Below are 26,962 nucleotides of genomic sequence, written 5' to 3'. Positions count from 1 at the left end.
TACATATACATGACATAGATTGATATTGTTTATTCTTTTTCAAGAATCTTTTAATGAGTTTGTTATTTTCTACTAAAACATCTTTAGTCTACAAAAGAATTAAAAACCTAAATTGCTCAAAATAGTGCAGAGCGTGATCATATGGATGCGTCATCTAGTGGAACAACTACAGAGCAGATATATTAAAAACCTGAATGTATACCAGTATATATATATCCTAGACCTGTCAGTCTCAACTAATATAACTGGTAAAAGTTAACCCTCGAACCGGTAGCTGACGATAGATCGGCAGGTGTGCGCCTATCTCAACCGCCGCTGACGATAGATCGTCGGGTCTACTTTACTAGTAAATACAAGTAGAAGAAGTTGTGAATATTTACGTTAGATGGAAGCATTCATCAGGCATGTTTTCTCCTTGGAATGTGGAATGTTTCGGTGTTCAATACATCCATTTATGTGTGATATCTATGAAACAAATGAAGGGCGCAATTCGTACAGCTTTGAAACATGTATTGATTTTGTTGTTACTTGTTTCCAATGTTTACTGTGTGTTATGCTCACACGATGGCTACATTTTTGAATTTAAATGATGAAGATATTTTAATAGAATTATATGCATCTGTAAATTGAAGGCCTACTGCAGCATAATGGATAAGTGTTGTGCCACCTGAGGTAGGTTATGAACACCCACCGGTTAGAACTCTGTCAAGTAACGTACTTTTTATTGAATAATTCCTAAAGTATTAACACTATTCACTTAAAATTTGCATGCCTATAATCAGAATTAATTTCTCTACAAAATGTGTATTTTAAAAAGTATCAGGAAAACTGATTAGTCATTTATATTTGGTGTGTAAGTAAAAAATATTTTTGATTGTTTGAGGGGGCATTTAAAGAGGCAGAAAATTTTTTAAATATTACTTGAGCATAAATGGAAACCACTTTTCAAATAGTCCACTTCATGCTGAATGTTTCGGTGTATTATATGTGCATATTCTTTGAATAATACATCTGTCAGAGTGACATACATCAGGTACTGCAAATGTGTTGTGCACACCTACCGGTTAGAGCTATTTCAACTACCAGTTTGAGGGTTAAAATTTAGAAAATAATAAGAACAAACATATAAGCATCTACCTCGTGTATAATGTCATTTTAAAGCTCAGTTTGGATTAGGATCTTCTATGAACCAAAGTTTTTCAAGATCTCTATTGACACTGGAATGTAAATCAGGTTTGCATCCCGACAAATTATCTGTGGTCCCTTTCCATCAGTGACTGTTGAAAATTGCTGCACGCAAGCTCCTCATCCCATTGTCACATATATGCATTGTAAAATAACAGTGAACATATTAATGCCTTGCTTAAAAATCCAAAACAACCACATCAAAAATGTTCTAATCATGGAAAAACAATTTTATGCGGAATGTGAGACTGAAAATGGTAGGAAGAAACCTGATGTTTGTTGTCGGTTTGCTCTGGGGAATTTTGCTAAGGAAACAATTTGGAATAATAGAATTAAAATTGTTGGAGCATTTAAACTGAATGAATGGAGAATTAAACGGCTGTGAAAATCTGAAGGATGCCACATAGGTGAAGCACTACATAGGTGGTGCAGGGAACCTGTGACATAAATCATGAATGTAGAATGTAATTTAGAAAGTGTATAGTGGGCAAGCAGGAAGGAGGCAATATTTTTATTATTCCTAAACAAAGAAGCTAGGAGAGTACTGTACATACTGTTACTGATAGCATGTGATAGAATAGAATTAATATGATGTGGGCATTTTATTGGGGATGCACTCCCATTTTAGCACAGTGGGCAAAGGCTCACTCGTTTTGTATAAAATTATATTTCAAAGAGGTTCTTTAAACCACAAAGATTGTGCAGTGTAAATTCCCAAGTTTGCATGCAGGAGACGTTAAGGTATTCATGGATGGTACAGATTAATAATCGAAACAAACTTTGTTGGAACAAAGTCCATTGAAATTTTCCCAGTTCTTTCAGGATACCAACAGGAACATGGCAAACAGTAAAGGAAAAGGAGAAGAAATATTCTGACAGTATAAACCAACACGTATATTGTTAACTTGTTCTCCAGCTAACAATAAAATATTTTTTAAACAGGAGTAAGCACCCATAAGAAGTAAGATCAATAAGTTTAACACTAGAATGCCTGATGGAGTCTTTTTGACTCCTCAGTCATTTTCTTAGTTTGCTGCAGCCATTAATTTTCCAAATTCAAAAAATCTGTTCAGTGACTTTTCACCATTTAAGGGGAGAATAATAGCAACACCACCTTGACACCTTGTATATGTCTTTTAATTAAAAATTGCACCTGTAATCTTCAAATTTATCTTAGTCCACTCCTAGAGAGATATGCATACATATCATACCCTTTCTCATGTTTGACCTACATTAGTAGGCAGTCAGTGTGCAGAATGTAACAGGGTAATTGTTTAGTTCATTATTGTTCTGGATGACATTACACTGTCATGTTTTAAAACCATGCAACACAAACTCTACTCAACGAAAGTCTACAGGAATGATGATATGACCCTTAATGTGTATCAAGGTAAGTAGAGGATGAATGTGATGGTTCTGAACACACTCCACCCAGACGTAGACATCTCTGACGCTGAGAAGAAAACCCTCTCAACAGTGACATGTTATAACGAGTCAAAGTATGGTGTTGATATAGTGGACCAAATGGCCCGCAAATACTCTACCAGAACAGGGACAAGGCGGTGGCCAGTTCACACTTTTCATAACATGTTAGATCTGGTTGCAATAAATGCTTCAGTCCCATACAAGGAAAAACATTAGAGAAAATAGCAAGATCACAATTGCTGCAAAAACTAGCTGAAAATTTTGTTAAATGCTTACATTAACAACATAATACCTGTCCATATCAAGTGAACAATCTGATGGTGTGTCATTGACAAAGTACTGTCAAGTGGAGAAAAGTTGCAAGAAGAATAAGACAGTAGGAAAATGTATGACATGCAATAAAGCAGTCTGTGGATCTTGCACTGCCATCTGTACTAGAAAGTGCAAGAAATGCAATGGCCTCTAGTTGTGTGTTGAACTATTCATATGTATTTTATTCCTTCCACAGTACATTGAAAGGTACGATCTATGTAACAATGTTTACAACTAGGGTTGTATACCAAGTTATTAATGTAACTCATATTTGATTTCTCGCACTTATCTTTTTCAAAACCATAGTTTGAATTACCATGCAATACCTTGACAAACTTAGCCAAAACTTCTAAAAATATAATTACACAACTTATAATTCCACTTATTGTGCCCATAGTTGTTTTAGAGCCTGTATCCAAAGAATGTTCAAGTTATGAAAAATCATAGAAAACAGAAAAAACAAAAAAATCATGTTCATACACGTAAACTGGGTTAAAATCAACTATGGAATCAAAATGACACCCTTTGTGCATTATAGGAAGGTTGTAAACCCCAGGCGTGCTATGTTAACTTTCGTACATTGCAAATCTTGTGTAAATAATCTCAGAGAAATACCTACACATCAGTATTAATGTTAATAATTCCCAGAGTGATAATAGATACATAAAATCACTTAAAAAAATTGAGGAACTAATTTACAAAATGTTGTGACAGTTCTTTTCCTGACCATGAGGAAACAATAATAATTGACTAGATATATTTTTAAATCCCTAATGGACACAAAGTCATACAGTAAACCAGGTACACGTTTTCAGAACCGAGCTGCACTGAAAAAGAATATCTTACGTAGTTCCCAGCAGAATTGCTCTCCTTCACTAAAAATCAAGAAAGATCAGCACAACAAGCTGTAAAAGCTCTTAAGATCACTTTCATAAAGTGAATTCCATCCAAGGTGGTCCAATTCTGACCAATAAATATATTGTGATTTAAGTTCATGACATCTATGGAGGAGAAACATAACTTTAATATAGTTGAGATCAATGTGGTGCAAACCCCTAATTGTAATGGAAAGAAGGAAAAAGATGTTAACACAACCTAACACTCAGCAACCATGATGGAATAAAGGTGGGTGTCCTGATTATGTTAAAGTTCAAAGATATGCCAAGATGAAGTGGGCTGCATGCTCTTTTCCCTACCTCATGGCTGGCAGAAAAATGTTGACCGTAGCGACAAACATGAGTACAGCTGTATACTCAGGTCCAAGTTGCTGGTGAGGTCTCTGCCCTCTTCTCAGTTACTGGAGCTCAAACTCAGTTTTGAGGTTGATGTTCAGGGCTTATATAGCGCAATAGGCAGGCAGAAAAGAGAGGAAAGGGTACGAAATCACTTTCACTGCACCAGCCACTAAAGTGTGGAATGTTCTGAATCCAACTGTTGCAGACCATGTACCGAGGGACAATGAAGTGATGTCACCACTGAGGCCATACTGAGATATGGTAATGGTGATTATTATTTTCAGAGGAAGTATAACTGGGTCATAATGGTGATTAGTTTGCTTGCAGACAGATAGAATAGTAGTTCACAACATGTAGTATGGGATGAGATGAGGTTCCTGACAAAGTTGAAAATTGCTGCCGAATAAATGGTGAGTAGATACTGTTACATCATCTGCCAGCTACCTAAAAGAAAGGAAAAAAGGTAATGTTTCCCTCCTGCTCCAGCACTTATAGTATCCCTAATATCTTCGTCACTTCCATATTTGTTCTAGACTTGTTCTAGACCATACCAGAAGATACAGTGCACTGTAAAAACTGTATCTCAACAGAAATAGATCTAGTCTCGTTCCTTGTGTAGGCCTACAGTAATGTCTGTTAATTAGAGAAGACAGTAGCATGTTATCCATTAAATTTAACTCTGTTTTAATTGTTTAAAAATGAGTATGTATGTATGTATGTATTGAGCCCAATTGGCTCATATCATTGTCTTTAAAAATATTAGAAATTAAAAAAATGGCATATGAGGGAATAGCCGCAGTTACATTATAGGCCGGATGTGTGGCGCCATTACGCTTGCCCAGGTTTAAAGATAGTTCCACGTGTCAAGGTCATCTTGTGATGAAATGGAAAGCATTGGAATATTCCATGAGGTGTGATGACAAAAGTCACCAGATTTAAGTTGGCATCATTTTCAGGCAGCGAATCGCAGCAGAGCAGGTTTTGGAATGATGGGGGTAATTTAAAGATGGGTGCCGCATAAATGACTTCTAAAATAATTAAATCCACCAGGGGATAAGGTGAAAACAAGATTAAACCATTTTGAGAACAATAATTAAAGACGGCGTATTTGCAACAATTTATTGGAATAAATAATTGCAGGCATATGTGACGGGACGTTACATCATTGTTAATGGGGTTCCCCGAGCTCCATATCCAGAATCTGGCGTGCATGGAGAGGACGCGAGCCGCTAAGAACAGGCACTCTGCTACGGAAATTTGAACGTGTCGGACGTACGTGTATGTGGTTCACGAGAACCCTAATCTAGAGCATTTCCTATCAAATAACTAGCTGTCGAAGATACTACGGGTCCGATAGACTTTGCATTTAACTCAATAATGACCGAAATTTTTGTAAATTCAAGAAGGTGAATTTTTACAACATTAACTGAAAAATTAGGATCGGAGCGAGATCAAACAAGGACGCATCGCAGTGCCACGTGTAAACTCGCGGAAAGCAGAGACAAAGTGTATATTACAATTGTGAAGAAGTGTATGTGCTAGAATAATTTAACTTTATCTGTGTTTTTTATATGTATTTTAGTGTAGTAGGAAGCGATGAGCGTGTGATTTCATGAAAGCAACAAGAGTGAAGACCATGGGTGTGGAGAATGGTATGGGTTCAGGTTTTGAGGCCGTTAGCATGATGGCTTAAGTACATCATGGGGCCGACCTGAAACCATGAGGCCGTGGAGCTGAGTATGGAGCGTCGCCGAGTCGATAAGTACCCTGATTCATTATCTAGCATGTGCATGATTAGCTGTTAACTGTAAATAAGTTAATGCATGATTATTCGTTTATTTTCCTTTTTAAGTACTGTAGCAAGGATAGTTAGGTTTTTTTTTTAGGTTTTATTTTATGCTGATGCCTAGGGGGGTGTACATATTGTGATATTAGCGTGTGGTAAAATATGGTCTTCGCGAGTGTGAAAATAATGTGTGTAAATAATGATTTTCCATTATGGGTGTGAAACATGGTTTTTTTTTTTCCAGTGCGTGATCTTCTAGCAAATATTAGCGTGTGCGTGTGTGAATATTTAATGACGTAGGAGGCATCAGTAAGGATTAGTTAGAGGGAATAGATAGATTAACCTGGCATGTCGCATGAAAAGTTCGTCAAGAAAATTTTCACTGACCCAAGTTTCGAACCCGGACTGTTTGGCACATTACAGTGGGATTTTGGAAAATATATGTCATCAGTAAGTAACGTGCACCGTTAATCAATGAGAAATTTTGTGCTGAAGGGAATAATTGTCATCCTAAAAATGTCCGAGAAGTAGTTAGCTAGTGTTGAAATAGGGACCTCTAAGACACAAAATGCCGACCGCAAGAGTCGAACCAATGATTGTGTAGCGCCATATATATATGTAAATACCGGCATAATGATATACGTGTTCCTGATAATGGAGTGAGAAATGTAGAATAATACGTGAAATATGAAATGAATAAAATATATTGAGAGTATTATATAATTAGTAACTGTTCGCACAGGCGCATGATATTGTGGAGGAACATATGGCTTCATTTAGAGTAGAGAGAGAGAGAATTTAAGTGGGTGCGAACATGTTAGAATGCCGTGTCAATGAAATGAGTCGGGCGTGCGATAAGGCTACAGACCAGGACGGCGCGTTGTGTATTAGAGAGGCTATGGCAGCTGTAGTAAGGTCTTATAAGTAACAAAATATCGCATTCATCCGTAAGAAAAATTCTGTTTGTGGAACTCAGGACAGCACAATTAGATTAAATAATGATAGCTAGACTTCGTGACAGATCATTGCGGCAAGCATGATGATAGGTCACTGTAATGATGCCATGTTGAGGGTCGGAGTTCGATGCCCGGCCGAGCCAGTGTATAATGATTTCCCCTGTGACTATATGTTTGAAATTATGTTGTGTTTGTTTATGTTATATGTTCTTCAATAAGTGGGCAATGCAAATTTTGATTTTGCAGTTGCAATATTTTTTTTTTTTTGATGTTGAATTCAGTTCATGTGGTTGTTTATACTTGCGGCAATGAGGTTCATCCCATTGTCTGTAGAATCAGTGTAGGTTAAGATGTATTTAATATTATAGTATAGGGTTTCTTGCTACAGGGTAGGCATATGTTTTGTATATGATAAAACAGCTAATTAAGCATATGTGAGATATTTATCATTTTAATGAATCGGTAAATTAATTTAATTTATTTATGTCAGGGTTACTTTTCGATTTCGTGCGTGCGTTCCATATTATCAGCATTATATGAGGGAGGATGGTATTGAGAAAGAATAAGTTAAATAGTTTCGGACTCAAATCATAATAGGGACTATTTTTTTTATATAAAATTTGTGATGAATAATTTTATGATATATAAAATTTTGGATTGAATTACCAAATCTAACAAACTTAATTGGATAAACTTATGATTTTCAAGGTAACAATTATACCGACATTGATAACTGCGAATTTGTAAATCATAATGAATTTAATGGATTTAATTAATTAAAGATGAGTTGTGAATTACACGGCGGATGTTGCTTAATGAATTTACACAGCCTCATACATTTCATTTCGAAGAGTGTATTTAAATAAATAATTTGGTATTTAGTAAATGGTAACTACAAGGTTTATAATATGGTGAGGAAATAACTTAAAGGTATGGAGAGCAAATATGAATTTGTTATTCAAAGAATGAACGGAAGAAGTTTTGGTTGTATTAACATTTTAAAAAGGTACTTTGACAAATTAACGAAGGTCATGATGATAGATTATTATAATATTTTGTTATTGAAAATTTTGAAATATGGTGGTACCAAGATATGTGTGGAATGGAATTGGATTAAAATTTTTGAACTACTGAAGTAGAGTTGATGAATAAGATGAAAGGGAATTGTAATAAGATGAAGTAATGTGTTTAGAAGGATTTGAAATCTATGAGTCATGAGGTTGATATTTTATAGTCGAGGGTGATAGAGGTTGTGAACAATATTTGGTCCGAAGAGTTTATTGTTTGTATAGAAGTATATTTGCTTTGCCAAAGTTTAGCCTTTTTCAATAAATTTTGCATTCGTAAATGTTCTCATTCGGATTTTATTTAATTATTTTATTTCTTCTCTTTTATCCTTCCCGCTTGATTAATTTAAGGTTAGTTTATAATATCTGAAGATATCTCTGAGGGTAGTACCCAGTCAGCGACCCTGGGATGTCTCGAGCCGGCGCCACATTTCAAAGGCAGGAAGGGTAGAGGGTTGAGTTGTCGCCCGTGACGTGGGGCACGATTGTGTGTTTACCCATTAAGTGGAACCAAGTTGATCATGGTGATGATAGAAATTTTGGAAAATTTTTTGGAAAATCCTAAATTTCGGGTTTCACGATTTTTGTTAGATATTTTATGAGTGACATGTAAATGTAGATTATTTTGCGAAACTGAATGAGAACAGATCGTGAGTACCATTGTTATGGACATAGGCTCATGGCAGTCACTTAATAGAAATGCCCAAAAGAATAGAGGGATTGTGTTAAATCCAAACGAGGTTAAAAATGTCTGGTTTATTCTTCAAATAAATTCAGCCAGGGGCAATAGTTTAAGAAATTGTAGATTTTCGTGGAAGGATGAGATGACCTCGGTCTCAAGTTGTGGAAAATGGTAGTAACAAATGTTATGGTGTCAGTTTACGACGATATGGGCCATTGTTTCGGTCATATCCGCCGTAATGCTGAGGGCATGTGTTTGTATACTGGCATGTACTGTATGTGAAGTACTTAATAATTCGAAAGCCCAATGATAGTATCGCGATATTCGGTGTTTCGATGTTAAATTTCTTTGGGGCTGTGTTAATTAGTGGTTTGTGAATTTTTTTTTCGGGTTTTGCTTTCTTTGTATAGAACTTTGGCAAAATGTAGATGAAATAGGAACAGCTTCTAGATGGCAATGTTTGGCCAAATTTTTGATTGATATTATCCACGTAACGTAAAGTAAAGAAGCTGGAATTAAATTATATAATAGTAATTATGGAAATTTGAACTTATTCTTTCTCATATCCACGGCACATGGTTAGAGGGAAGGCCCGTTTTCTCAGAAAGATAATATGGTAGATGTGGAGGTGATGAAGGGTCTTATGACCGAACTCATGAATGAACTGAGGGAGGACATGAATGAACAATTTAGGGAAGCGAAGGAGAGCACTAATGAACAATTTAGGGAAGTTAAGGAGAGTGCGAATGAACAATTTCAAGGTGTTAACCAACAATTTCAAGGTGTCAATGAACAATTTAAAGAAGTCAAGGAGAGTGCGAATGAACAATTTCAAGGTGTCAATGAACAATTTAAAGAAGTTAGGGACCAGATGGTCAGTATCAAAGATCAGCTATCGACAGAGATAACTATAGTTAAAGAGGGCTGCGATAGGAATGCTCAAAGATTAGAGAAGCAGATAGAAGAGGTCCGAATGGAAGCAGTTACCCGCAGTGACAAGGTGGAAGAAAAGATAGATCAGGTCGCTTTAACAGTATCGCAAGTAGATGCCAGGTTGTCGGAGAAACTGAGTCAAGTCGAAATAAACGTCGAGGGTCAACAGAAAGCTGTAAATTCGATCAAGGATAAGATGGTGGATATTGAGGAAGCGATCGTATTGACAGACGCCAAAGTCACCAAGCTACAAATAGAAACACATGAATCGTTTGTCAAGACTGCCGAGGGATTCAATGACCGGTTGTTGCAATTGAGAGATAATGTCCATGGAGAAGTTAAGAAGGTAGAAGACCAACTGAAAGAAGAGATGGCTGAAAATAGGAAGGAACTCTTGGAGGAAATAAATGGAGTGCAAGCGGATCTTCGAGCTGAAGGTTGTGAAGTAACGAAGCAAATTAGTGAATGGGCTCATAAATGCCATAAGACGGAAGTGAAGGTAGACATACATGAAGAATTAATGAAAGAAATGAAAGAGGAGATCGGACAAATCAAGGGACTTAAGGAAGATGTCGAGATATTGAAATTACAGGAGACTAAGGGAGAACTGCTCATGCGATCGATGATAAATAAACAAAATGTCTTAGAGCAAGCAGGAAGCCATTCTAGTAGTCTAGGATTGGGAAATGGAGTAGATCAGACCCGTTTACCTGAAACTACCAACCAACCATTTGAAGAACGAACTTCAACGCCACAGATTATGGGACCAATTCCATATTTTGAATTGATGAGATTATCCGAGGGAAAGCCAAGGAAATTCACTGGCGGACCCGAGATAACACCGAAAAGTTTCCTTAGAGAGATGACAGAATATATTCAGGACAATAGAATTCATCCGGATAGACAGTTGAGGATTGTAGAGCGATTTCTAGATGGACAACCATTGATCTGGTTTAAAGCATTCAAATATTGTTTTGATGACTACGAAGGTTTCAAGCGTGCCTTTTTACAAAAATACTGGGGTCAGGAGGTTCAACAAGGACTCAGACTTGAACTGTATTCACGAAAATACCAGAGCACAGTACCCACGAGATACGCAGACTTTTTCAGTGGGCAACTTTTGAAGCTTAGGGAGTTAGACTGTCCGCCTCCAGAAGAAGAGTTAATCGCATCAATCGAAAGACAGTTACCTGTGGATGTGCAAAGGACATTGATAGCTGCGAACGTGAAAACAGCTGTAGAGGCCGAAGTATTGTTGAGGCAATTAGATCAAACATCGAACTTGTATCATCCTAGGAATCGGAATATTGAAGCAGTCCATACTATTGATTTGACCAAGGAAGAGAATTCATCAGAGAAGAAGACCCAGGGAACCAACACGTACAACAATAAGAACGATGATAATCAGAACAGAGAGTATCAAGGAGAAATATTGACCAGGAAACAATGGTTGACGAAGACGATCTTGAAGGACATCCTGAAGAAGATGAAGGAGGAGAAGAAGATGGTGGTGAAGACGATGAGATGGAAGATGAAGAAGAAGAAGATGTTATGTTAACCTACGATACTACATACGAGATGCCCAGAGGAGAAATGGATGAAAACGAAAGTTCTGGCGGAGAATGTGCCTGTGAAGAATTAATTGAATTAAGAGGAATGATGGAGAAGGTGGTTACTAAGTTAACAATGAATAATACTCGTCTTAAGGAAGAAAATTTGAGTCTAAAATCTGGATTTGTTAAGTAAATAATGGAAAGACAATGATATATTTGGAAGATGTGTGGTTGGAAAAATCCCTTGTCAGTAATTTTTCCAAAAAGAAAGTGGGGGAAAGATGAGCCCAATTGGCTCATATCATTGTCTTTAAAAATATTAGAAATTAAAAAAATGGCATATGAGGGAATAGCCGCAGTTACATTATAGGCCGGATGTGTGGCGCCATTACGCTTGCCCAGGTTTAAAGATAGTTCCACGTGTCAAGGTCATCTTGTGATGAAATGGAAAGCATTGGAATATTCCATGAGGTGTGATGACAAAAGTCACCAGATTTAAGTTGGCAACATTTTCAGGCAGCGAATCGCAGCAGAGCAGGTTTTGGAATGATGGGGGTAATTTAAAGATGGGTGCCGCATAAATGACTTCTAAAATAATTAAATCCACCAGGGGATAAGGTGAAAACAAGATTAAACCATTTTGAGAACAATAATTAAAGACGGCGTATTTGCAACAATTTATTGGAATAAATAATTGCAGGCATATGTGACGGGACGTTACATCATTGTTAATGGGGTTCCCCGAGCTCCATATCCAGAATCTGGCGTGCATGGAGAGGACGCGAGCCGCTAAGAACAGGCACTCTGCTACGGAAATTTGAACGTGTCGGACGTACGTGTATGTGGTTCACGAGAACCCTAATCTAGAGCATTTCCTATCAAATAACTAGCTGTCGAAGATACTACGGGTCCGATAGACTTTGCATTTAACTCAATAATGACCGAAATTTTTGTAAATTCAAGAAGGTGAATTTTTACAACATTAACTGAAAAATTAGGATCGGAGCGAGATCAAACAAGGACGCATCGCAGTGCCACGTGTAAACTCGCGGAAAGCAGAGACAAAGTGTATATTACAATTGTGAAGAAGTGTATGTGCTAGAATAATTTAACTTTATCTGTGTTTTTTATATGTATTTTAGTGTAGTAGGAAGCGATGAGCGTGTGATTTCATGAAAGCAACAAGAGTGAAGACCATGGGTGTGGAGAATGGTATGGGTTCAGGTTTTGAGGCCGTTAGCATGATGGCTTAAGTACATCATGGGGCCGACCTGAAACCATGAGGCCGTGGAGCTGAGTATGGAGCGTCGCCGAGTCGATAAGTACCCTGATTCATTATCTAGCATGTGCATGATTAGCTGTTAACTGTAAATAAGTTAATGCATGATTATTCGTTTATTTTCCTTTTTAAGTACTGTAGCAAGGATAGTTAGGTTTTTTTTTTAGGTTTTATTTTATGCTGATGCCTAGGGGGGTGTACATATTGTGATATTAGCGTGTGGTAAAATATGGTCTTCGCGAGTGTGAAAATAATGTGTGTAAATAATGATTTTCCATTATGGGTGTGAAACATGGTTTTTTTTTTTCCAGTGCGTGATCTTCTAGCAAATATTAGCGTGTGCGTGTGTGAATATTTAATGACGTAGGAGGCATCAGTAAGGATTAGTTAGAGGGAATAGATAGATTAACCTGGCATGTCGCATGAAAAGTTCGTCAAGAAAATTTTCACTGACCCAAGTTTCGAACCCGGACTGTTTGGCACATTACAGTGGGATTTTGGAAAATATATGTCATCAGTAAGTAACGTGCACCGTTAATCAATGAGAAATTTTGTGCTGAAGGGAATAATTGTCATCCTAAAAATGTCCGAGAAGTAGTTAGCTAGTGTTGAAATAGGGACCTCTAAGACACAAAATGCCGACCGCAAGAGTCGAACCAATGATTGTGTAGCGCCATATATATATGTAAATACCGGCATAATGATATACGTGTTCCTGATAATGGAGTGAGAAATGTAGAATAATACGTGAAATATGAAATGAATAAAATATATTGAGAGTATTATATAATTAGTAACTGTTCGCACAGGCGCATGATATTGTGGAGGAACATATGGCTTCATTTAGAGTAGAGAGAGAGAGAATTTAAGTGGGTGCGAACATGTTAGAATGCCGTGTCAATGAAATGAGTCGGGCGTGCGATAAGGCTACAGACCAGGACGGCGCGTTGTGTATTAGAGAGGCTATGGCAGCTGTAGTAAGGTCTTATAAGTAACAAAATATCGCATTCATCCGTAAGAAAAATTCTGTTTGTGGAACTCAGGACAGCACAATTAGATTAAATAATGATAGCTAGACTTCGTGACAGATCATTGCGGCAAGCATGATGATAGGTCACTGTAATGATGCCATGTTGAGGGTCGGAGTTCGATGCCCGGCCGAGCCAGTGTATAATGATTTCCCCTGTGACTATATGTTTGAAATTATGTTGTGTTTGTTTATGTTATATGTTCTTCAATAAGTGGGCAATGCAAATTTTGATTTTGCAGTTGCAATATTTTTTTTTTTTTTGATGTTGAATTCAGTTCATGTGGTTGTTTATACTTGCGGCAATGAGGTTCATCCCATTGTCTGTAGAATCAGTGTAGGTTAAGATGTATTTAATATTATAGTATAGGGTTTCTTGCTACAGGGTAGGCATATGTTTTGTATATGATAAAACAGCTAATTAAGCATATGTGAGATATTTATCATTTTAATGAATCGGTAAATTAATTTAATTTATTTATGTCAGGGTTACTTTTCGATTTCGTGCGTGCGTTCCATATTATCAGCATTATATGAGGGAGGATGGTATTGAGAAAGAATAAGTTAAATAGTTTCGGACTCAAATCATAATAGGGACTATTTTTTTAATATAAAATTTGTGATGAATAATTTTATGATATATAAAATTTTGGATTGAATTACCAAATCTAACAAACTTAATTGGATAAACTTATGATTTTCAAGGTAACAATTATACCGACATTGATAACTGCGAATTTGTAAATCATAATGAATTTAATGGATTTAATTAATTAAAGATGAGTTGTGAATTACACGGCGGATGTTGCTTAATGAATTTACACAGCCTCATACATTTCATTTCGAAGAGTGTATTTAAATAAATAATTTGGTATTTAGTAAATGGTAACTACAAGGTTTATAATATGGTGAGGAAATAACTTAAAGGTATGGAGAGCAAATATGAATTTGTTATTCAAAGAATGAACGGAAGAAGTTTTGGTTGTATTAACATTTTAAAAAGGTACTTTGACAAATTAACGAAGGTCATGATGATAGATTATTATAATATTTTGTTATTGAAAATTTTGAAATATGGTGGTACCAAGATATGTGTGGAATGGAATTGGATTAAAATTTTTGAACTACTGAAGTAGAGTTGATGAATAAGATGAAAGGGAATTGTAATAAGATGAAGTAATGTGTTTAGAAGGATTTGAAATCTATGAGTCATGAGGTTGATATTTTATAGTCGAGGGTGATAGAGGTTGTGAACAATATTTGGTCCGAAGAGTTTATTGTTTGTATAGAAGTATATTTGCTTTGCCAAAGTTTAGCCTTTTTCAATAAATTTTGCATTCGTAAATGTTCTCATTCGGATTTTATTTAATTATTTTATTTCTTCTCTTTTATCCTTCCCGCTTGATTAATTTAAGGTTAGTTTATAATATCTGAAGATATCTCTGAGGGTAGTACCCAGTCAGCGACCCTGGGATGTCTCGAGCCGGCGCCACATTTCAAAGGCAGGAAGGGTAGAGGGTTGAGTATGTGTGTTCCTGTATGACCTCTCCTCCATTGGTCAGCAGTTGGTCTCTACGACCATTGGAGATGATATGTGCAGTATACATATGGAGTCTTTTCGTTTTCGTAAAGAATTATTTTTGTGGAAAAATATTTTCACGAGAAATTATTACCATAACTCTTCCTGCCCCAGTTACTATGAGAAATAATTAATAATCTTTTCCTGCCCATAACAGTAATGGACATGAGAACCAGTTATTCTATTGTTCAAGGGCAGTTTATAAAGATATCAAGGAGTGGATGTAAGAGCAGATCCCTTAAAACATTGTAATGGTCCTTGTATTTTGCAGGATTTGAAGAAAGAAGCTCTCAGTGAGGAGTCTGATTCCAATGAAGCTTCTTCAGATAAGTAAGTGTGATCGTCTTCAAAACAGAAGTTAATTTAATGTACTTAGAGATATTTTTCAGGTGCACAAACTTGTAGGTATCTCTTTGATATTAAGTTCAGAGTAAAAGCTTATTAATATTTAGATAAATTAGATAAATTTAAGACAAAAATCTAATGAGCAATTGCTGGATAGTAAGAATCAATAAATTACAATAATTTATTCTATCAGGGAACATTGCTTAATTTATGCTTACAATGTCAAATATTTTAGGTGTTTACTTTTGTTATCAATTATAAAATATTTTTTTTGGAATTATCTAAACTGCAGAGGCTTTGATAGTTTTAAGTTGCATTCATGTTGTTTAAAAAATAGGGGTCTCTTGCTTAATGCTAGCATGCTCTGTTAAAAACTAGAGTTGTTCTCCGCAGTAAGCGTGCTTCATGAATGCCTATTTGAACAGTCTCCTGCATCACACTCCTTTTACCTTAAAAAAGTATTATGATGATATTTTAAACCTATTTGTTCTGAATTGAATATATATATATAGCTACAACTCTAGATAAAATTGGTAAAACCTGGTTCATAAATCTGTTTGTGTTCAATGTACATCAACTCTGTTTACATTAGCAAGGGAACTGTTTTTTATTAAACCAGATTGATTGGTCGTTGGAGGTCCCCTTAAACTTAATAGTTGTATTCATTCGCTGCAAACTTATAATTACATACTGTACTTAAAATATAGTAATAATGTTGCTACAGTTTTAAATGGCATCCAGGCTGAGTGATTCAAATAGTTGAGGCGCTGGCCTTCTGACCCCAGATTGGCAGGTTGAATCCTAGCTCAGTCCGATGGTATTTGAAGGTGCTCAGATACATCAGCCTTATGTTGGTAGATTTACAGGCGTGTAAAAGAACTCCTGCAGGACAAAATTCTGACGCCTCAGCATCTCCAAAAACCATCAAAGCAGTTAGTTGGAGTGAAAACATTATTAAATGGTAGCTGATCTGTTGAAGCATCCAATGCCAATGAATCTTTGTAGGATGATAAATTTTGACAGAACATCCCTGCACACCTGTCGTCGTTAGATATGCTGTTCACAGCATATCAGAATGAGTGGCTTTGAACTGTCATCTGGAAGAAATGTACGGATTCAGATCGAAAAATCCATCACGATGGCAATAGAATACGTTCATACATCTACAGAACATGGCAAACTTTACATATTGTTTTTGAACTTCTCTTAGGCATTTGATCTAGTGAATAGGCAAAAAATGATTCATAAACTAAGAGTCCATAGTAGAAAAATTCTTACTCACTAGACTGGTTGCCAGCATCATGACAGAAAATTATCTCAAATGAGGACGATTGTGGGGTAATTAGGATGGATTAATCAAATGAATGGAATGCTCCAAGGAGATCCTATGAGTCCCCTCCTCTTCAACCTATTTCTGTTTGCCTGAAATAGGAATGTATATCTATGCAGACAATCTAGCTCTAGCCTCAAAGTTTTCAAACATACAAAAGCCAGTAGATGCTTCTTGTCTCTAATTACTTCCTCAGTATGATCATCCCAATCTTCTAATAGTTTTTTCCATCCCACCATTTATTCTTACCAAGTCTCTCAAAGATGCTTCTTGTCTCTAATTACTTCCTCAGTATGATCATCCCAATCTTCTAATAGTTTTTTCCACCCCACCATTTTTTCTTACCAAGTCTCTCAAAAAACAGATTGTTTTAACATACTTTGAATATTAATCCATTCTTCAACATCAGTACTCAATGATGTTGATTTTCCTAAAGCTGTTAATCTCCTATGATATAAGCATATTACACTGGGTTAATTCAAAAGGTTTACTCTAAGGGAGATATTTGTTGGATTCTGTACTTTTTGTTTCCTGTACCTTTTAGGCTTCAAATAAACAGGGTATATTAGTAAATAATGATTGGATTCAATTTCTGGGCCTCTAAAACTTCTGGTATCTAGAACCATTTCAGTAAGTTTTCAATTTATAGTCACTTATGGACTGGCCATATGCTTCCCAAGTAAGCTTATGGCTATCCTTGTGTTAAAACATGGTATTTATAATTTTGTACTGATTATAGAGGATAAAACCTATTCATTTAGTGTCTATTTCCTCACCATGTATTCCAATACTGTGGCCTATTTTGATATTACCTACTCTAGCACTGAAATCTCCCATCAGGATGAACAAATCAGACTTTTAATTTTCTTTATAATACGTTGAAGTTGGTTGTAAAATATGTCATTGGCTTTCTCATGCCCTTCTCTCAGCACATAGACTCGTACAGTTGTAAGATAACCTCAATAAGGTTTTAAGTCGTCATATAATTCTTTCATTCCAGAAAATATCAGTATTTATAGAGCTTCTTAAACGAACTATTAACATAACTCTTGCTTTTGCTCATATATTTGATATGATTCCACTTTAAAACCGTAAGTAATTTATAGCTTCCTTTGGTACTTGGTGTTACTGTTTCATTAATTCAAATGGAGCGTAACATATACAAGTTTGAAATTATGGTTTTGAATGCATATAGAAATTAATAATTTTGTGAAACGTTTTCTTGTATATACAGTATTTTAAATATTTTAATTTACTTCTGCCTTTCAAGTGAGTTTGATACAGTATTTGTGTTTACTTAACATTGCTTTGCTAACTCTAACAAGATAATAAATAGCTTATGACTGGAAACTTTCAAACTACAATAAAACCTTGGATTGTGAGTAACTTGGTCTGCAAGTGTTTAGCAAGATGGGCAAAAATTGTAAATTAATTCTAACTTGATAAATGAGTGAGGTTATACAGTATGAATAGTACTGACCTGTCTGCTTAATTTTTTTTTCTATTGGCTTTACGTCGCACCGACACAGATATGTCTTATGGCGACGATGGGACAGGAAAGGGCTAGGACTCGGAAGGAAGCGGCCCTGGCCTTAATTAAGGTACAGCCCCAGCATTTGCCTGGTGTGAAAATGGGAAACCACGGAAAACCATCTTCAGGGCTGTCGACAGTGGGGGGTTCGAACCTACTATCTCCTTAATACTGGATACTGGCCACACTTAAGTGACTGCAGCTATTGAGCTCAGTCACTTAGTTTCACCAAGCCTTGCTCATTCTGAAGGAGCTCCACACAGTTTTATTTCTAAGGCTGTCAAGTCATCTTACTCCTATGGACAATCTCAGCATATGCATCTCCATTGCATAAAGCATCTACTCAGTCTCCTTGACACAGACCATTCAGAACCATAGAACACCACTGGATGGATCAAACAGTAGATCTTTGACTTGAGGTACAGGAGAGTGTTTGGATCACAGAGGACACCAATGACATGGCACCACTTCATTTAAGTGGCCTTGACACGAGCTTGTGCATCCAGAAAGTTATCACTCTAGGATGTTATGTGGGAACTGAGGTAACAAAAGTCGTTTTCTGATTCTCTGGAATATGATTCAAAGGTGTATGCACAGGTAGTTCATCACTGCAGCGCACAGGACAAGTAGGAGAATGTATACTGGAATATGTACAGTATATTAGTCTTATTGTTATTCAATATAGCTTGGATTGGTGGAAGCATACAAAAATAACAGTTGTCTACGTGATTTGTGGGCTCCATCCACATTATGGCAATGGCGATAGTTGTCAAAGGTCTTTCCTATGATTGAACTAAACCACAATATTTGTGTAGCAAGTCCTACAACAGTTATGATGGCTTGCAGCTTGATAATAGGCCAGGCCTTGTGAGTGTACAACAATGCAAGAGAAGGTAACACACTCAAATACGGATAACTAGAGTACTGAGTTTGACTGGGAAATGTGAAGTGTTAGTGGACATCATGGAGAGAAGGAAAAATATCAATCCTTGATTGAGTGAAATTAAATGGTAAGATAAAGGGAAAAAGGAGTTGAAGAACTATACCCTGTACTGGAATGGTAATAACAGAAAGATGAAAAATGGACAAGGATGGATATTGGCAAAAGATTTAGATTTTATTACAGAGATCAAGTAATTCAATGGGAGGATTATAAAGGCAACACCTGACCTAGGAAAAGGGAAGCTGGTATTGGTGTAGGTGTATACTGCCCAGACGGGTTGCAGTCTAAATCAGAAGAAAGACCCAGAAGAGACCATCAGCTAAGGGAAGGCAATCATCGTCATCATCAGGAACCTCGGTGCACAGCTTGGGATAGAAAACAGAAATGGCTATGAGAAGGTGATGGAAACACATGGCTCTGGGAAAAGGAATTCAGAAGGGGAACGTCTCTTGGACTCCTATGTAAAAAAACTGTTTGGTGGTAAAAAGCAGTTGGTTCAACAAAAGAGTAAGTCATAAGATTACCCAATACAGCTGGACAGAGCAAGATGGTCATTGATTATGTCACTGCAGATAAAGAAAGAAGTTAACTTGCGACTGATGTCAAGGTGATTGTAAGCAAAAACCTCATTAACGACCACTGGTTATTAGTATCAGTTTAAAAGATGTTAATTTTCTAAAGATAAGAACTAGGAACTACAGCAGATTGGATAGAGGACCATCTATCAGCATGGTATTTGAGAACAGTTGCCTACAGAAGAAGTAGAGAATGCTGAGGAAGAGTGGAATAGATTTTAAAACACCTTGATAAAGCGAGTAATTGAATTTTACCAGAAGGCAAGTGCAAGAGTAAGGGGAAAAGAGACACCCTGTTGGAATTTAGGTGTGAGATCCTCAATAAAGGAAAAGAACACAATGCAAAAAGAATGAGATTGAGAGAAATCCAAGCCACAACAGGTAAGGGATGAGGAGAAGATCAGAGATCTCAAATAAATCAAAGAGAAGAAGCTAAAGTGCTGGAAGAATTTTACTCAGAAACTGGAGGAAGGCAACAGAGGTAATATGAAACTATAGTTTAGAGTAATCAAAAGCAAAAGAAATCAAGTACTCAAAACCATCAAAGGTATAATTGTCATTCAGGTGGAGCATGAGTAAAATGCTTGAAAACCTATCCCAACTCAACAATCGAGTGTAGAATCTGGCTTGTAAAAAGGGATCAATAGACCAATAATCACCAAGTTAAGGTAACTTCACTATGCATACATGTAGAATGGTTGCAAGGGACCAATACTATGGAAATTAATGAATGAATCTGTTTCATCACCTCCTGCACCTAATCAAGTAGGACCGGATCTCAATTGTAATACTGGTATCTGTGGCTGGTTATCAGTGTCGGACTAGTCTTCATCAGAATTGGATGTACCAGATACAATTTTTAGCATCAGAACTGGAGAGAGAATGAATTATAAGCCTCTAAATGAAGGAATAGAACCCACTATCTAACATTATAAAGCTGGTACCTTACACCAACTAATCGAGCAGTGAAGTAACGTCAGGTATAGTAATGTAAGAACTGTTACCTGAACTATCATTGGAAACTGTATATGACTCATCAAGATGATTTTCATCACTATCATCTGTCTCCAGACCTGTAACTCCTGATAACATATCTGTTGTTGAGGGACCACTACAGAATAGCTGGTGTGTAACTGACTTCCAAGCTGTGCACATAGCCTACATGGGCTTCTAAAGAGTTCAAGATGGACATAAAGAACTGCTGCTGTAATTGAATTTCCTAATTACTGCTACTCTCTAATACAGACTGAATGAACAATTACAACCATGTACAGATGGTAATCGTATCAACTACAGGCAGTTTTGTTTAAATCAAAGTAAAAGTAACACATGTAATATGTGGCCACCATCCACATTGTGAGAGCCAGCATGCACACATCTAGTATGAGCTTATTATTCAAAGTGTTAAAACCGCAATGAGTGCGTAGGCTGTAAATGAAATATCAGACTTCATTGCACAGCTTCAGGATAAAAAATTAATAATTCCTGAAGTGTGGTTTGATATGACCAGACTACTTTGAAAGAAGAGAGATATGTTGTAGATATATCTGCTTATATATCTCCATTATGTGAAATAATTATAAACTCTTCTAAAGCATACATATATCTATAACATAAAACTCTATTACAAATCACACATATCCCCAGTTGTTCTATAAAGGTACATTGATTTGTCACTCAGATAGTATCACACGTGCAGGACTGACTAATACTAGTGATCTTGAGCAGAATATGTGCACTGAATATGTCAGCCTCAAGAGTGTTTGGTTTTGTTTTCCGTAAACTGAGAGGGTCCAGACCTTCAGAAAGACAGGGCTGTATATTTTGCACTCATCCAGATGATAATTACATATGGGGCTCCTGCATTGCACCAAACTTTGAAGGTAAGGATTAAGAAACTTAAAAGCCTAGATAAAAGAGCCATATAATTCACCAGTCTTTCAAAACACGAAAAGAACCCATTCTTCCCATACAAGAAGCATTTAAAACACTTCACCATATGTTCCTTAAACATATTTTTCTGGCACCTACAATATGCACAGCATTTCCAGTTAGGATACAGATTTGCAGCTCATGGGCACGGAGTGACTGTGTACACTACTCAGGCCTGCACCTCAGTATTTCATACCATATATTTCTCTAAAAGTTGCCCAAGTCTGGAATTCTCTTCTTTGTGAGATAAAACCTGTACAAATTTGGGCAGTTCAGTATCAAATTGAAAGCTCATCTCAAACCAAAGTGAATAATACATATATGTAATGCATTCGCTGTCAATCCCTCTCACTACATAGCTGCTTCTTCATGTTTTTTCTTTTTTATCCTTCCTGCTCCACTCTCTAAACTATCTCATCTGTAACGCTGTAAATATTGTGCATTTCATGTTTCGAATTAAGATCCTTTTTGTATTAGCTTTATTATATCAATGTACATTAATGGTTGTATATAATATGAAAGCAAAGGCACTTTTCTGACCTATATATCTCGTATGTTATGTATTGTTGTTCATATATCTAAGCACATACAAAATTTTAATTTACATTTATACACTTAGAGGAGTTCTTCGAGGGTCTTCCATTCTTCTCTGTCTCTTGCTCTTCTTGTCCACTGTGCACCAGCCATTTTCTTGAACGAATGAGCTCATCGGATCCTCTGCATTCCTGCATTTCTCCTGGCGATTCTAGGATCCCACAATGTTAGTCTTTGTGTCCACCTCTTGTGCTACATTCTTGCTATCTGACCTCCCCATTTCCACTTCAATCTGTCTCCTATGTTGAGTGTGTCTCTTGTACCGGTCCTTCTGTGTATCTCCTCATTCCTCATTCGTCTTTCAGCATCACGTTGAGGATTTTCCGTTCCATCCTGCGTTGTCCTATTTGCAGCGTTTTTCTCTGCTTTGAAGTTAATGACCAGGTTTGACATCCATAAAGCATTACTAGTAGTAACCCCTTCTCCTGGACTGCAGTCTTCATACTTGGCTTTAGGGATTTGTCCCCTAAAATGAATTTCAGGGACCAGTATTTTGTCCATGCTTGACCAAGTCATCGTTTTATTTCTTTCTCCATATTGTTGTGGAATGATATGTTCTGGTCTGGTCTACTAAAATATTTTATTTTATGAAATCTATTTACATACATGTTACTGTCGTAAATAAATTTCTTATGCATTTAAATGGAGATCTTGAGAAGTAATCTAACCAAGTTGAAATATCATATTTATATTAAAACTTTCTCTTTTTTCAAGCCTACTTTATTGCCAATTTGTAAAGTGCTGGAATCATTTAAGATTCTACCTATAAGAATATTGGAAATACTCAGTAGTGGCCTAAATTATTGTGGGTATATCAAAGGATGAGTGTAGTTTTCTGATTTTAATATGCATACAATTTTTCTCTGTAATACTGAATCACTTTTGCCTTTTCGAATTTGTCTCAGGAAAATTAAGTATTCCTGATTTTTTTTTTTTTTTTTTTTTTTTTTTTTTTTTTAAAAAGACCCTATCATCTGAATGTAGTTCTTGAGTTTACTATTTTGTGATTTCACCAATAAGTGCCAGTCATAACAAAATAGAATATTGTAGGAGGCAGACAGAATGTTGTTTAATTCTTATTTCTAATTTTATAGAGCACCCCTATTTTCATCACTGTCTCTACCAGCATCTGTGGATGGTAATGATCAGCATAGTAGAAATACCAAGAGAAGCAAGAAAGGACCACCTTATATATGTTCAATATGTGGAAAATCCTTTACGCAAGTAGGAACTATGAACAGACATCAGTTGACACATTTGGGCAGTAGACCCTACTCGTGTAAAGTTTGCGGAAAAACTTTCACACGAAGAGGTCACTTGGAAAGTCATTCGTCTATACATACTGGTGATAGACCATATACCTGTGCTGCGTGTGGAAGGTCATTTACTCGTCGGGATTATTTAAATGAACACACACTCCTGCATACAGGCGAGAAGTTACATTCCTGTGAAGAATGTGGTAAAACCTTCACGACAAAAACTAGCCTTAATAATCATAATCTCCTTCATACTGGTGCAAGGCCGTATTCATGTTCAATTTGTGGGATGACGTTCAATAGAAGAGGAAACCTCAATGTACACCGATTAGTACACTCCGGGGAACGACCTCATATATGCACCGTATGTGGCAAGGCATTTGCTCATCGTGCGACGCTTAAAGCCCATGCTGTGGTTCATTCGGGGGAGAAACCGTTTTCCTGTAGCACGTGCGGAAAGGGGTTCACTCGTCGAGAGACAATGCTCACGCATGAATTCGTTCATAAGAATGCTTTCCGGAAACCCAAGGATGGGTAAGTATTTTTTTTTTTTTTCATATTTTTAATATAAGAAGCTTGTTACCTCAGCAGATTTTCCATTGGATTTGTTGTAAGGAATATTTTACTATTTTGTGTATAGAGAGTGGTTTCCCAGGAACGAGTTTGCATTGGTTATTGGATAAGGGTACCTGGATTGTTGATGAGGTATTGTTCATTGATTTCAAGTAGTATTTAATGTTTTCTTTACAGTTGGACAATATTTATCTTCAAATTAGTATGAATTGGCTATTCTAGTGAAATGAATACATCCTAGGAATCAGATGCAGTTTACACCGAAAATGATGCTGCTATATTAAGAACTATTATTTATGTTCATGCTTAGTGAAGAACATCTTGCTGCTCAGACTTCTGGGGGGATAGGAGATACCAAAAAAAGCATAAACAATGAACTTCATTGTTAAGCCTGTATTGATGGATATGAGTTATTTTTCTTACTAAATGTTATTATTTAACTGCCTAATAAGAAAAACTGTATTGATTAGGTGGTTAAATAACGGCTTTTAATAAGGAAACTAAGTCAGTAAAAGTATGTTTTCTTAAATAGCCATAGGTTGAAAATCTAGGTACTTTTTGATGAAAACTTTATACTTAACATTAATAATTATCCTTTATTATGCCAGTTGAAATATTCAATTAAACCTCCTACAAGTGCATATCAGGGAAATTATATTTCACGCATAAAATGGAAGTGTCCATACAGAAGAGAGATATACTCCAGAATGTATATTATAACTTTCAGACTATGCTATTGCAGTATATAATAATTTCGTGTTGCTATTTCCAGCAGAGTGCAGCCCTTGTAAGGCAGACCCTCCGACGAGGGTGGGCGGTATCTGTCATGTGTAGGTAACTGTGTTATTGTGGTGGAGGATAGTATTATATGTGGTGTGTGGGTTGAAGGGATGTTGAGGACAGCACAAACTCGCAGTCCCCTAGTCATTGGAATTAACCAATAAAAATTAAAATCCCCGACCCCACCGGGAATCGATCTCGGGACCCTCTGAACCAAAGGCCAGTTCGCTGACCATTCAGCCAACGAGTCAGTTATGTTCTATGACAATTTTATGAATGTTCCATTTTTCTCTCTAGATATTCCACAAAGTGTTCTTTGCTAACATTCTTGGATCTCGTGTGCTAACGCTGAACCAACACCATGTGTGTGCCTTTTCATTTTTAAAAAATTATTATTTGCACTGGAATAAGTAAATTCCAAATAAAATGACAAAGTACCAAATTAGAGTAAATGACAAGAATGCTCTCCATTACATACTTTGCAGTTATGTATTGTAGAGTGCAATGATACTCCTGTTCATCCTCTCAAACTCAGCTGCAGGAAGCTTGAAAATTTCACTACACTTTGCCTCTTAGAGTTCTTCTGTTATATGTGGATTACTTTCATATGTCGTTAAACTCATAGGGTGTTAAAGCAGGACTGTATGTTGGCCATAAATCTATGCTGTTTAATCATTCCCCTAAAATACTATTACTATACACTGTAGTTATATCCTGTAAGTGTTGTAGCCCTTTCTTTTTGAAAAAATCTGTGTCAAAGATATTTACACTTAAACTTTTCATTTCCATTACTTGATAGGTCTAAATGTCAGTTTTTTCTGTGTGCAGAAAGTATAAAAGTATCAGCTTGTTGGATAAGTTTCCTTAAGGTCTTCCCTGGGGATTGTTTTAGTCATGGTTGAATATCCTGCAGCTTTTTATTAGTATCACTGTTGTTCCCTAACAGATTTCTAATCTAACAATAAATCCACTGTTTGAATTTATTCACAAATGATATTCCACTGCAGGTTGGTATTCTCACACCGAGAAATCCATCATGAAATCATCTTACTCCTCGTGCATATTCATGTTTAAAAATCTGTAAGATACAAATTATGTTCTGCAGTAGTCGGTTGATAAGCCAAAATCTATCACTTGCAAAATGAAGACCAAATAGACATGCAATTATTACATCAGCTCAGGCTGCCAACAGACAGGCTGTGTAAGCATAGTAACAGCTGTGCCTCTCATTGCCGTGAGTCATTGGGTAGTCCCCAAACATATTCCGCATGCTACAGAAATCTTTTGATATGCTTGGAAATATCACCCCATATCGTTTCACCATTTTTGCTTAGTGTCTGTCTTTTGCAAGGTTTTTATTTCAAAATCAATCATATTAAAACATACTGTTATGCAGATACAAATTGTAAAGCAAACCTATGAGGATTGCAGGAGCAAAGAAGGAAATTTGTCTAATCCACTCTGGAATGTTAATGGTACCTCATGAGCCAAACCAAATAACATCCCATACTGAGTCTATTTTCTCTTTTCACGTGAAGGATCAGAAATACAGAAAGAGATAGGAATGCTATGAAGCTGTGACTTGAGTTGTCCTTTGACACATAAACACTCTCATCCAAAAGAACCTTGAAGACAAGGGGTAGGGCAAGGGGAGTGTGCAATATTTTGAAGTGTGACAATGTTGAAAATGTGAGGATAACACAGTAGCTGATTTCACATTTTTTGCATTGAATTTTCAACTTATCTCTAAGACATGTCCATAATTTAGAGGTAACTTATATCCAGTGGAAATAAAACTTGTATCCCTATCCATTTATAGCACAAGATTTACATGACATTATTACCTATATCTGTTAGCTGGGATTTTATACCACTCTCCATAATGGAGAGGTGTATGAATCCAGAGATTTTACTGTACTGCATTTTGCTGCACTAAAAACTCTGCATCGATGTGCCACATGCTGCTATAGATGTTCAAAGACTTCTGGCAGCTGTAAGCACACAAGCCACAAGTTCTTCCTCTTACAGGTGGATCTTGTACACCAGACTTCATGTGACCCAACACAGAAAAATTGAGTGATTTT

At 36.5% G+C, this 26,962-nt stretch overlaps 1 protein-coding gene across 1 annotated transcript in view; it reads left to right on the top strand.

Annotated features, from left to right (window-relative positions):
- Nucleotides 1-26,962, top strand: part of LOC136877234 (zinc finger protein 665) — a 184,290-nt gene that overhangs the window by 140,354 nt on the left and 16,974 nt on the right. The window contains exons 10-11 of the mRNA XM_068228707.1: nucleotides 15,291-15,349; nucleotides 23,364-24,059. Of these exons, the coding sequence (XP_068084808.1) occupies nucleotides 15,291-15,349; nucleotides 23,364-24,059 (755 nt within the window). The remainder of the gene's footprint in view (nucleotides 1-15,290; nucleotides 15,350-23,363; nucleotides 24,060-26,962) is intronic.

Source organism: Anabrus simplex, chromosome 7 (assembly GCF_040414725.1).
Source record: "Anabrus simplex isolate iqAnaSimp1 chromosome 7, ASM4041472v1, whole genome shotgun sequence".
In the NCBI taxonomy this organism is placed as follows: Eukaryota; Metazoa; Arthropoda; class Insecta; order Orthoptera; family Tettigoniidae; genus Anabrus; species Anabrus simplex.
The sequence above is the reverse complement of the archived record's forward strand: the minus strand, read 5'-3'. Positions and strand labels throughout refer to the sequence as shown.